A 12344-nucleotide genomic window follows, 5' to 3' on the forward strand; every position below is an offset into this window, starting at 1 on the left:
AGAGATAAAACGGACGCTGCATACAGAATGAGGTCACACTCAGTAAGAAGAGGTGGGGAAAGAGGGAAAAGGGAGAAGTTTCCTCCCCCCAGGAGACAGGAAGCACGGCCCCTGCTAAGGGCTCTATGTGTCCTGAAAATAAAAGCAGGGGCTCTGCAAGATGCGGAGAAATGCATCATGGGCTGCATCACAGCCTCTCGCTGTGACTAACTCTCTGTCAGCTGCAGAAACACACAGCACGTGTCCCTAGGCTCACAACACAAGCCTGTGACCATCTGCACCCAGCTCACAGCAAAGCAGGAACCGTGAGGAGAGATCTCCAAAGATGTGCGGGCAGGTGGGATGGGCCATGCCGTGTCCCCATGTCCATGTCCTCCTGCTGCTGGTGTTTGGTGAGTTGGGGCTGCTTTGGGTAGCAGGGAACCCTGCTTGGAGGAAGAAGCCCAGCACAAAGAGGCTTGAGATGGTGCCGAGGGTGGAGGTAGAGTACGTGTGGGATGGAGTCTAGCACCAAAAAGCATGATTTTTGAAGTAGAGGAGACTGCATCTGGAAAAGAAACCTATCCCAAATGGATTTAAGCTTGCTAAATGGAGACAGTGGCGACAAAGGAAGGGATACACTTGTGGAGTGGTGACTACTGAAGACTGGAGACATGGACAGAAACATGTGGGTGTGCAGGACACTGTCCTCTAACCAAACCCCTCTCTGCTCCACGGTGCAGGTACTGCTGTGAGCACCCAGGGCATCTGCAGTTTCCACAGCTGATGGTGAGTGTGAGAATGGGTCCAAGAAAATGAAGACATGGTGGGGGTGGAGATGGGGAGAGAGAAAGGCTTTTATTGCCTCTGAATTCCCAATATCCACCCCAGGAGGGCAGATTCTCCATGACTTGGAATGCAGTGTGTTTTGCAGCTAATGATGCTGGTAGAATCCCTGTGCCATCTCTCCAGGTACTCCTCCAGGCTCCAGCCCTGCTCCTTAACCCTTCCAGAGCCTCAGGAAGGGGAAGTTGTCCTGGCTCAATGTGTCCTTCTGAAGCTGGTCCCTGCTGCGCGAATTGTCTTCTGCAAGGATGGGATGGAGGTTCACAACATGAAAGCCCATCAGGATCAGGTCATCTACTCCATGCTGCTGAACATCTCTGCAAGAAGCAGTGGGACATACACATGTGCGTACCAGCAGAGGAACAAGAGCAATTGGCTAAGGAGGTCTCCCCTCAGCACTCCCTTGGATCTACATGTCACAGGTGGGACATGACACCAGGGTGGTGAGGACATAGGGGATGGGGGGTAAATTAACACCACATGGATATCCCATGTGCAGCAAGAGGTGCCAATAGAGAGAGGATGGCTCTGAAGGGTTCCTGTCTTGATCTTATGCTGCAGAAATGAGGCTCTGCAGTGCCCAGGTACATAAAGCAGGCCCAGGATTTGGGCATGGTCCCTTTCCTGGGTAAGGATGCTCCAAGGGTTATTCCAAACTGTTTTGAGAATGCGGAAGGGAAACTGGGGTGATTTCCAAGAGTGAGGTTGCTCCTTTTTGTTTGATTTCCCATGCAGCAACTAGATGATGCTGTGGCCATAGTGTGAGGATGGGCAGATGTTGGTGTGCTTTGGGATCCGTGTGCCTCTACCTGCATCTAAGCCACCAAAAAGAGCCTGTGGATGATGGCAGGAGGGGAGATGCAGGATGGAGTCTTGCAAGTGGGATGCTGCCATCCCATCCCATTGAGGCAAGAGCAACATACTAGTCCTTTCTTATCCACAAGTCAAGGAAAGGAGAGAGTTGTGCTGCAGGATCATACGGTGCACAGTTGCATTTATGCCATGCATTTCTAAATTCATCATAGTTTAGATAATTGATCATCAGAATGGCAGAAACCCCATGTCAGCCCACGTGTCTCAGGGGACAGAGCTGGCTCTGTGGGCATCTTCCAAGGCCTACATACCCTGCCCCGAACCAGTGCACTCAGGAGCTGTGTCCATGCAGAGCTATGAGCACTGGTGACACTCCGCCCATCCATATGTCTGTCCAGGGTCATGTGTCCAATTCCACGGCAGGAACCATAACTGCAGGTGAGGGACTCTCCTTTGCTCCTACTGACCCCATCCCTTCACCTTTTCCCTATCCCTCCCCTCTTTTCTCATTTCATCGCTATGGCGCTGTAACACCCCAACTTCTGCGTCACTCCCATCTGACCCCATCAACCTCTGTGTCCCCAGACACCAACACTCCTCTGAACCTCACAGTCCATTCATGTGGTATCAGTTACTGTCACCCTCCTGCTGTCTGCAGCCACCTTCTGGACCATTAGGAAAGGTGAGGACTTGAGGGGACTGTGGGGTGATCCATGAGGCTGCCACAGCTTTGATGTGAGACTGTTTTTCTTACAGGTGCCTGCCGGGAGAGATGCCGAAGGTGAGAAGTAAGGCTGGGAGGGGACGATTGAGAGCATTTTGGGAACGTGGGGAACTCCTTTGCAGGGCAGCATTATCTGTGAGTTCCCCCATAACAGGAAGGGACTGCCGTGGTGTTGGAGAAGGAAGGATTTCATCATGGTAACATTACTGATAGCACGTGGATGCCTGGAGGATGAGGGATTGCCGTGGGGTTGGAGGTGAATGCAGTGCCTGATGCAAGGAGGCTTCATCCAAATGAATAACAGTCCTGGCCCCCTGCAGCAAACATCCACCCCAAATCCATTTTCCCTTAATCCACAGGAAGCAGCACGTTCCCAGCCAGCAGGTGCAAGCCACCGACTACGGAGAAATCCAGTGTGAGTGCTGGGCACCCCTTTTCCATGGGGGACCCCCTTCCCTTGGGCTCCCATTTGCCATCCCACCTGTCCCTTTCCCACTTGGACATGCAAAAACCATTTCTCAAGAGTCAGTTTCTCCAGGGTGCTTTCATCACAGTGCTCATAGTGACAAATCCCATTTGCACAGCGGGTCTCACACTTCAGACTCTGCTGTTCTCCCATCTACAGTTCCCCTCACTATGGTGTTTGTTTCAAGCACAGACCAAAGCTCAGCCCTGCACTGGAGGATATTGCTGTGTACACAGACAGCAGTGGGGAAATATCTCATAGATATTTGCTCTGCAAGTGCAGGCAGCTGCAAAGGGAGGATGCTGTGGTCAGGGATGGGGGATATAACGCCACCACACCTGCACCTTGCTCTGTTTGCAGCTTGAGTTTCATTGCAGAGCAGCAGGCTCAGATGTGCTGTGTAAATATAGAAAATGCCTCAAATGATGGGAAAATGCCCCCCCAAAGCCCAGCATCTCTGGTCCTCCAAATCTTCCTGCAGAGTGGTGCAATGGGGGTGGACAGTCAGTCCAGAGCCCGCGGGGTCTGCTGCCCAAACCAGTGGTGGGTCGCCCCCCTTCCCACGTGAATACTGAGCACTCATAGTGTGTTTTTTTTTCCCCACAGACTCAACCATTGCCCACTTTCGAAGGGACAAGGGAGTCAGGGCCCTTCTCACCCAAAACTAAAGGGATATGCTCCACAGAAATGGCATTATCATTTTGGTACGCTTGCTCATGCATCTCTTTACTTGCACAAAAACTGCAAATCACAAGATTTAATTTCTGAGTCACAAGTCACTCTACCTCAGTCTACGGCAATGCCTCCCCTTGTTTTCCAACCCAGATCTGCTAGCTGACTCCTGCCTGCTTCTCCAATGCGTGCGGCTCCCTCCAGCGCTCCTGGAGCCTCCTTGTGCAGGGCTTGCAGGCTGCAGCTGCAATAACAGGGCTTTCCTTTCCCCTCCAGCCTCCCGTGAAGCAGATGACCCGCAGCAGAGATGCATAGGCTTCAGCATGCCAAGGCAACCAGGACTGCGTCACGGCCATGGTGTTTTCTTGCAGAGGGCTCTTGGGGCAGAACATGGGGCTTTTGGGTTCATGGGGTATGCTCTCCCATTATTTCTAGCCACTAAGATATATGACTTGCTTATGCATGTACAACCTAGAATATCAGTAAAATATCACAGCTATTTTAGAGACATCAGGTAAGTGCTGAGCTGTTCTTATGCATCATCAAGCTCACCACGGTCTTGAATCAAAGACATCATGAAGTGATGAGCTGCGGTTATACATCACTGCTGTGGCTTAGGTGGAAGAAGCTCTGGAGATGCCCAGGATGGCCCTGTCTTGATACCTCCCATGAGCCCCAAGCACAAGGATTCTGTCACAGCCCCTATGGACAGATGGGCACCCTCAGAGTGCATTCAGACAGAAGAAGTACACCAACTTCATTCTGATGCAGAAGGATTTCATGCTTTTATTGATAAGTGTCACCTCTGCTGTGCTTTCCCCCTTGCTCTTGCAGAGAAAGGGGTGGATCGCCTCTCACTTTCTGACATTCTGTCCTATGTACAAACTTCAGAGCTGTGTATTCCAGAGGCCTTCAAAACACAAACAAGGAATTACAGTGGTCCCACAGCATGGCCATGCAGCATTCCCCATGGGATCATGGCAGGAGGGGAACTGCAGCCAGAGCACCGCCACCGTGACAACTGAGCTGGCATTTCCCCCTCCAAGCCATGCCTTCTGCAGACAAAAAAATGCACGCTCAACCTGCAGGCCTCTGCAAGAGCACAACTCACCTTCACTCTCCTCATTTCATCCACGTTGGCATCTGCAGGGAGATCCTGAATGAGTGCCCAGCCATCAGCAGGGAGAGACCTTCCCCAGCCACCAACACAGATGCACCCATGGGCATCCTCTGCCAAAATCATCACCCTTACAGCTTCATACAGCAGCTCCTGAGGTCTGCCTTGCAGCCCCAAGAAAATGCCCTGTGCTGTAGGGAGGCGGGTTTTGCTTCTCCACGATATTGGGTGGAGGCTGCTCTGTTGCTGAGAATGGTCCTCACCCAAAAAAGTGCTCTGAACAGACACATTTCCTCTGAAACACTATCCTGCTCAGTGCAGAGTTTGAAAGTGAAGCATTTGTTAATTCCCAGCAGTGTCAGCTAAAGGAGTGGAGACTGTATAGCAGGGTGAAGAGAATGAGGACCATATTTGTCAAGGATGGTTTAGAGAGATGATGCCGGAATAGTATAGGGACTATATCCTGAAAAATTAACTTTATAAGCATTGATTGTCATTTAGCACGTGGAGATAATACTGACTTAAAACTACAGCATTTGGGATCATCTCTGCATTGTACTCAATGCCTAGAAAGGAAGGGTGCAAGGGACTGAAACTTACAGTACAAATCGTGGTCGGCAGGAGATCCCTCAGCACTACCAGCACCATGGAGAGAGACAGAGAGAGCAGAGAGAAAAGGCATTGAGGTTCCACAAAGCATCCAAGGGCCACTGGAGATATTCCCAGGGAAAAGTGCCTCCATCTCCTATCGTACTGCAATCCCTCCTCTACACGAGGGAATCCACTGACAAAGCTCACACTGAAAAAGGAGCAGCACCCCAGGGTCCCAGATGCCCACCAATTACCCAGACCTGCCACTTCCTGCTCACCTACAACATCTCTTCCCACAAGCACCTGAAAGAAGAAGAGTCCCACATCAGAGCTTTGACAGCCTCATGGATCCCACACAGTACCCAGAAGCCCATAAGCCCTGACCTTTCTTGATGATCCAGCAGGAGGCTGCAGACAGGAGCAGGGTGACAGCCACTGATGCCACAGCGATGACTATGGGGCCCAACAGGGTGTATGAGTCTGGGGACAAAGTGGAGTGATGGGGACTAATGAATAGGATGGGGACACGGGTATGTGATGTGGTCAGAGCAGGGTGATGCAGACAGTGGGGTGTGATGGGGATGTAGTGCTGGTATGGGGACACAGGGAAGGGATGAGGACAACAGTAAGGGACAGGGTCAACAGGACCAAAGGGGAGCCTCTCACCGGCATGTGCTGTCTCTTCCGTGGATCTGGGCACAAGGCCTGGGGGGACAAATGGATGGGCTGAGTATCCCCCGAACTCTCACCTCTGCATGAACACAGCTCCTGAGTGCATTGCTATGGGGCAGGGCTTGCAGCCATAGGAAGGTGCCCACTGAGCCTGCCCTTCTCCTGAGACACATAGAATGATGTAGGTTCCCTTCAATCTGATTACGTAAACTATGCTGGATTTAAAAATGCATGGCAGAGATGCAACCGTGCACTGTATGATACTGCAGCACAATTCTCTACTTCACCTTGTGGATAAGAAAGGACTAGTATGTTGATCTGCCTCTGTAGGATGGGATGGCAGCATCCCAATTGCAAGACTCCACAATGCATTTCCCCTCCTGCCGCCATCTAAAGCCTCTTTTAGGTGGTTTTGTTGAAGCAGGTAGAGGCACCCAGATCCCAAAGCACACCAACATCTGGCCATCCCCACACTATGGCCACAGCATCATCTTCTTGCTGCTTAGAGCTCACATAGTGAGAAACCACCCCACACTTGGAAATCACCCCAGTTTCCCTTCCGCATTCTCGAAACATTTTTGTAATAACCCTTGCAGCATCCCTTCCCAGGAAAGGGATTGTGCCCAAACCCTGCACCTGCTTCCTAAGCCTGGGCACAGCAGTGCCCCATTTCTGCACCACGGGATGGAGAGGGAGACCATTCCAGAGCCCACGTCTCTCTATGGCATTTTTTGATCCTGAAAATCTATGTGGTGTTCAGTCACCCCATCCCCTGTGTCCCCACCACCCTGGTGTCATGTCCCACCTGTGACCTGCAGGTCCAAGGGAGCGCTGAGGGGAGAGCTCCTCAGCCAGTTTTTCGTGCTCCTCTGCTGGTAGAAACATGTGTATGTCCCCGCACTTCTCTCAGTGATGTTCAGCAGCATGGAGCTCATGACCCTTCCCTCTTGGACCTTCACACTATACACCTCCAACCCATCCTTGCACAAGACAATTCGGGTAGAAGGAAACTGTTTCTGAAAGACACATCGAGCCAAGAAAACTTCTCCTTCCTGAGCACTGGATGCGTAAGGAACAGGACTGGAGCCTGGAGAGTACCTGGAGAGATGGCACAGGGATTCCACCACCTCATTGGTTGCAAAACACATTGAATCACAAGGCACAGACAATCAGCACTCCAGAGATGGACATTGGGAATTCAGGGGGGAAAACTGCTCTTCTCTCTTCCCATTTCCTCCCCCAGGATGTCTTCTTTTTCTGGACCCATTCTCACACTCACCATCAGCCCTGGAGATGCAGGTTGTTCTGGGTGTTCACACCAGTACCTGCACCACGGGACAGAGAGAGTTTTGTTTAGAGGGACAATGTCCTGCTCACCCAGATGTTCCCACCCATGTCCCCACGGAGGACTAGGCACCATCCCGTCTGCCTATCCCATACAGTGTCTCTGAGAAAGATCGGGTCCATTTGTGGTGCGTTTGCTGCTTCAAGTACTGTTCCCTATCTTTCTAAAGCACCCAGCATTGTGTAACCCACGTATTTTTGGAGCACGCCTACACCCTTCACCTACTGCACCACTGCCCTCAGCACCATCCCAAGCCTATTTCTGGTGGGATTCCTGCTCCAGGCATGGTTCCCTACTTCACACAGCATCCCCAACTCACCAACCACCACCAGCAGCAGGAGGGCAGGGACACGAGGACACGCCATGGTCCACTGTGCTTCCCCCAACATCTTTTGGCGATCTCTTCTCACAGCGCCTACTTTGATGTGAGCTGGATACAGATGGACACTGGTTTGCATTGCAACCCCAGGACCTGTCCTGTGGTATTTTTCTAGCTGACAGAGTTACCCACGGTGAGAGACTGTGATGCAGCCCATGGTGCATCTGTTGTGTCTGCCGAGCTACCGCTTTTATTTGGGGACGTCAGACACCTCATCATGGTCTGTGTTTCCTGTTTCTTAAAGGGAGGAATCTTCTCCCTTCTCCCCCTTATGCCCACCTGATCTTGCTGATCATGCCCCCATTCTGCATGCAGGGTCCCATCGGTCTCTTTGCGTCAGCTCTCCTCCTTGCTCTGTTTTCTTGCAACCTCCTGGCCATCTCCAGTCTATCACAGAGTCATCAAAGAAAATGGTTTGATCTGGAGAGGACCTGAAAGATTATGCAGTTAGCCATAGACTCATAAAAACCTACGGCCCCATTTAACCCATCCTGGAGCACCTCCAGGCATGCACTGCTTCAATGGGCAGCTGTGCTAGTGCCGCAACACCCTCTGAATCAAGAATTTTCTTCTAGCATCTAAACTGAACCACTCCTCTTTCAGTACAGATCCTTTCTCTTTTTTCCTATCACCATTAAAACTGTGTAATCAGTTGCTGCCCTTGTTTATAAGCTCACATTAAATACAACATCTTGTTGCTTGACATGGCATCTCTTCTGCATTCTACTCCATCTCCCCCCTGTGTCCATGCTCCTTTGACTCTACTCTCAGCCCCATTGCACTGCACCCTTAAGGGAACATCCCAACAGTGAGAGGCCCAGAAGAAAACCAGTGCCTTCAGTGCTGCTACACACTCTCCACCACCTGCAGAACTCCACCAGCAGAAACCACTCAGTATTACTGCTGTAATCACCACAAGCACTTATCACTTCAATTACAATCTCGGCAGGAAAATTAACCTCTGCCTCTCCCCACTCCCCTGTGGGAACTCATCCACTGGAAACTCTGGCCCTGCATCTGCCCATGATGCAACCTGTCGACCCACAAAACGTGGCAGAGCAGGACCACGGCTACAGTTCTGCTCTCTGTGCTGAGAATGGAGGAACTCAGCTCAGGCCCTGCATCTGCCCATGGAGATGATCAGCAGACCCACAAAACGTGACCATGTGCTGAGAACTCACTCTGTGGTGAGCAATGAACCTCCTGCGTGCTCAGAATCTGCCTGTGCTATTTTTGTATCCCCCTTTCTTTGTGCTCTCTGGCCTGGCCAGACTACAGCTTCATGCACACAGTAACGCCTCTTCTGTTTAGGAAGGAGAACTTTCCTCCCACACAAGATTCACCCACCGCTCCTTCAGAAAGATGTATTTCTCCGTGATGCTTTGCTTGCATGGAGCTGGGCTGGAAGCGGCATTTAAAAGAGCAGCAGCTGCACATCTCCAGTTGAGGGACCAAAACCATAGAGGTGTGTGAGTGCAGAGGGCTGATGGGGTGCAAAGAACATCACCTCTTTGCACGGCATGACCACAGTTGCTTTGCTCTGGGCTGAATGACGAAGACAGACGAGTGTTTCCATTCAGGTGGGAAGGGCTTTAGGTCTGTGGGGCAGGATTCCCCCTGCGTTTGTCCATCTTCCAGCTGGTTTTTGATGAAAGGTGCTGTAGGTGCCTGCTAGCAGCACAGAGTGTGTCCTTATTCCTCAGGCAGAATGACACTGCTCTGAGTCCCCCAGCTCAGAGCAGTTACTGCATGACACACATGAACAGAGAGCAAAGGCAAAGGCTAGGATTGTGTCACAGCCAGGCTGTGGTCCAAACACCTACAATGAATCCCAAAAGCACTTATGGATTTTTTATCAAAAATGCTCTTCAATTTCTATTCCTTCTGCTAGTGTAGAGAGCTCCCATCTGCTGATTATCTTGCACCAAGTCTGTATAGCACTCCCTCAAGGGCTGCCATATTTGATGTGCTTTATCTCAAGGCAAGATGAATTATTAATCTCCTACTCAACCTGAGTCCATAGGTAGGGAATGTGAATGGTTAGCATGTGTCGCTGTGTCTTTTGAGATCTTCCTTACTTGACTTGCCTGCCTTATCTACAAGGCTTACAGTTTCACTCAGTGTCTAGAATTCTCAGATGCTGAGTCTCTTCAGTCACCTGGATGGACTCCGCAGTTTGGGTTGAATTTTTGATCAATCAGCAAAACATAAAATCATAACACAGACTCAGACTTTGCATAAGGAAATGTGAGACTCTTGCTAAGTGCATGGAAGAGGATGCTGCCTGGAGATGATGCTGCCCATGGAATAGCCCACTGACATAGGATGGATATGGGAATTCTTGTTGTTTATTGCTATCGTTCTGCCAGGGGGCAGGAGCAGGATATAAAAGTCACACCTGCCCAACTCGCAGGGACCTCCGGGCACCTTTCATCTTCACATCCCTTCTTGAATGATCTCTGAACATCGATTCATTGCTTGGGTATGTATTTGGAAACAAGAAGGGATTTATTTCACAGTCAGTAGTAAAGAGTTATTTAACCATATGCTCACTTCTTTGCCTTTGTGGTCCTTTGGCTTTTACTTCTATTTCTCACCGAGTGCAAACCTTCCATCTTTCTGAGATCCATCCATTAATACAGATTCTTACCTGAATAAATACCTGTCTGCCACAGACGTATTCATTGTCCCCATTACAGTCAGGCAGGCTTGAGTCTGGTAAGCCCAGACATACACGCCTGTGAATATTTAAGACTTCTATACCCGTTGTGAACACATTTGAATGTCTTGTTGAGGAACTTGTGGTCCAACACAGAAATCATGCAACTGCCATGAGACTGGCCAAGAGATAAGGAAACTCAAAAACCATACAGAGCTCTTGAGAGCCGAAAACACAGCCTTACCAGTCTGCAGAATCAAACCATACGTGAGTGTGCAGCTTGCTACTGGAATTGCTTTCACTTTCACTTTGTTCTGCTGTTTAATCAATTGCTGACGTGGCGACAGAACAGAACCAATCTGTGTGACACAGAGGCACAGAAGATTTCCTAGTCCTCGGAGTTGGTGAAGCACTGACCACTGAACAGAATGTCAAGGGAAGGGAATTGGTAACTTCTTGGAAAAAGGATTATGATGCACTGTCCATACTGCTTAGCACCATAACTCTGGTTCTAGCAGAAGAAATAGCAGAGTCTGAGTTTGAACATCCACAAAAAACATATTTAAAGACTTGCTGTGTTGTTACTTACTTTGCATGATCAACTCTCATTTTTTAACTACTTCTGGCTTTAAATAATGTACATTGGTATGATACTGACAAAAAATAAACATCAAATAAAGTTTCCCTCCCAGCTTTTTACAAACACATTGTGAGGATCAGTGGGACCCCACGGCCAACCACAGGCACAATTGTAGTAGTGCTTGAGACCAAAAAAACCTGTATTAGAGCACAGATTCAAGAGCCAAACCCAAATTTCAGTGGAATATAAAGATGCTAACTGTAGCTGCAGAAGCTTCAGTGGAGTTGTGGGTATGTGCATGGATGCACCAGCTCATTACAAGTGGCTCACTGCTGAGTTCATCAACGGAGCAAGATCTGGGCCCATCCCCACATGGCTCTCCAGAATATGCAGTTTACCTAAGCACTCTCTGGAACAGGCATTCTTCAGAAACATAAAGTAACAGGAGGCAGGGCTTTCCCAAACTTCACCTACATTCTGTTAGAGGAGAGGGTAGGTTGGGGGCTGTGTGACAAACAGGCTCAACGGCTGCACTGGTATATGTCTTGCTTAGGTGTCTACACCATGCTAGGCCTCAGTGTTACAATTCCATGACCTGGAAAACTCATGAAGATTAGAATGCCAGGCGGGGCTCATTAAGAATAGAACACCAGGTTATGTGCTCATTAAGAGCAGACAACCAGGTGGGTGCTCACATCTATTGCCATTCACACCAACCCTTTCCCCCATCCCACGAGTCTCCACAACTCTCGCATGGATTTGGATTCCATGCCTCAAAACAGTGCATGAAACAGTTCAGCAGTCCGTTCACTGCCTCCACTTGTTTGAGCTTTTTCAGATTAGATGGTGGCATGGTGGATGCTGATGCAGCAGTCTCTCCCTCTTCGATTCTACAACCCCACAGTCCTTCTTATTTCAGTAACACCATGCCCATGGCTAACCTATTTTGAACGTAAAACATGGCAATCACAATGTGAGCAAACAAGAAGTGCACACAAGCATTAGTACCAGTCATGGCTAACAAGGGTCTTGCATTGCCTCTTCTCAAAACCTGTATACATAGATACAGAGAATCCAAAAGATGACAGGATGGGATTATCCACTGAGTCTGAATACGATGTTCTTACCTGTGGCGTGGAACCTTCCACACACAAAAAAATTCAGTGGTGCTTTGAGAATGGGAAGTACTTGTCGTGTTGGTGGCAGATCAACTAAGACTGGTTTTCATGAGTAGTGAAGGGGCTTTACCGGATCTTTGCTTCTCTTTTTCCCTGCAACAAGGAGAAGGGTTTGTCAGGAGCTATGGGAAAGAGCAGATATTTTGTATAGCGTCAAGACCAGTGTCTTGGGCTGTGTTGGTATTCCTCTTTGAAATAAATCCTTCTGTTCTCCCACGGTGCATCCGTTTGCCTCAATTGTCTGATATTTTCTCCCCTTTGATGGGCGTACATGCTATGCTTTCCCGGATGGAGTATAGTTTATCGGGATTTATTTTTACCAC

The 12344-nt window shown here is 49.5% G+C and overlaps 1 protein-coding gene and 1 long non-coding RNA gene across 2 annotated transcripts in view; both read right to left on the bottom strand.

Annotated features, from left to right (window-relative positions):
• Positions 1-4266: 4266 nt before the first annotated feature.
• On the bottom strand, positions 4267-4683 carry LOC121107921. The gene is made up of 2 exons (XR_005842320.1): positions 4612-4683; positions 4267-4410 (listed from the first exon to the last, which is right to left on the bottom strand). It is a non-coding gene; the product is annotated as an uncharacterized LOC121107921 (long non-coding RNA).
• Positions 4684-5145: 462 nt separating this feature from the next.
• The window catches only part of LOC112531053, a 53251-nt gene continuing 46052 nt past the window's right edge, over positions 5146-12344 (bottom strand). The window contains exons 5-7 of the mRNA XM_040654423.2: positions 5593-5688; positions 5487-5511; positions 5146-5252 (exon numbers count right to left, since the gene is read on the bottom strand). Of these exons, the coding sequence (XP_040510357.1) occupies positions 5177-5252; positions 5487-5511; positions 5593-5688 (197 nt within the window). The 3' untranslated portion in view covers positions 5146-5176. The remainder of the gene's footprint in view (positions 5253-5486; positions 5512-5592; positions 5689-12344) is intronic.

This window comes from Gallus gallus, chromosome 31, assembly GCF_016699485.2.
Source record: "Gallus gallus isolate bGalGal1 chromosome 31, bGalGal1.mat.broiler.GRCg7b, whole genome shotgun sequence".
Taxonomy (NCBI): domain Eukaryota; kingdom Metazoa; phylum Chordata; class Aves; order Galliformes; family Phasianidae; genus Gallus; species Gallus gallus.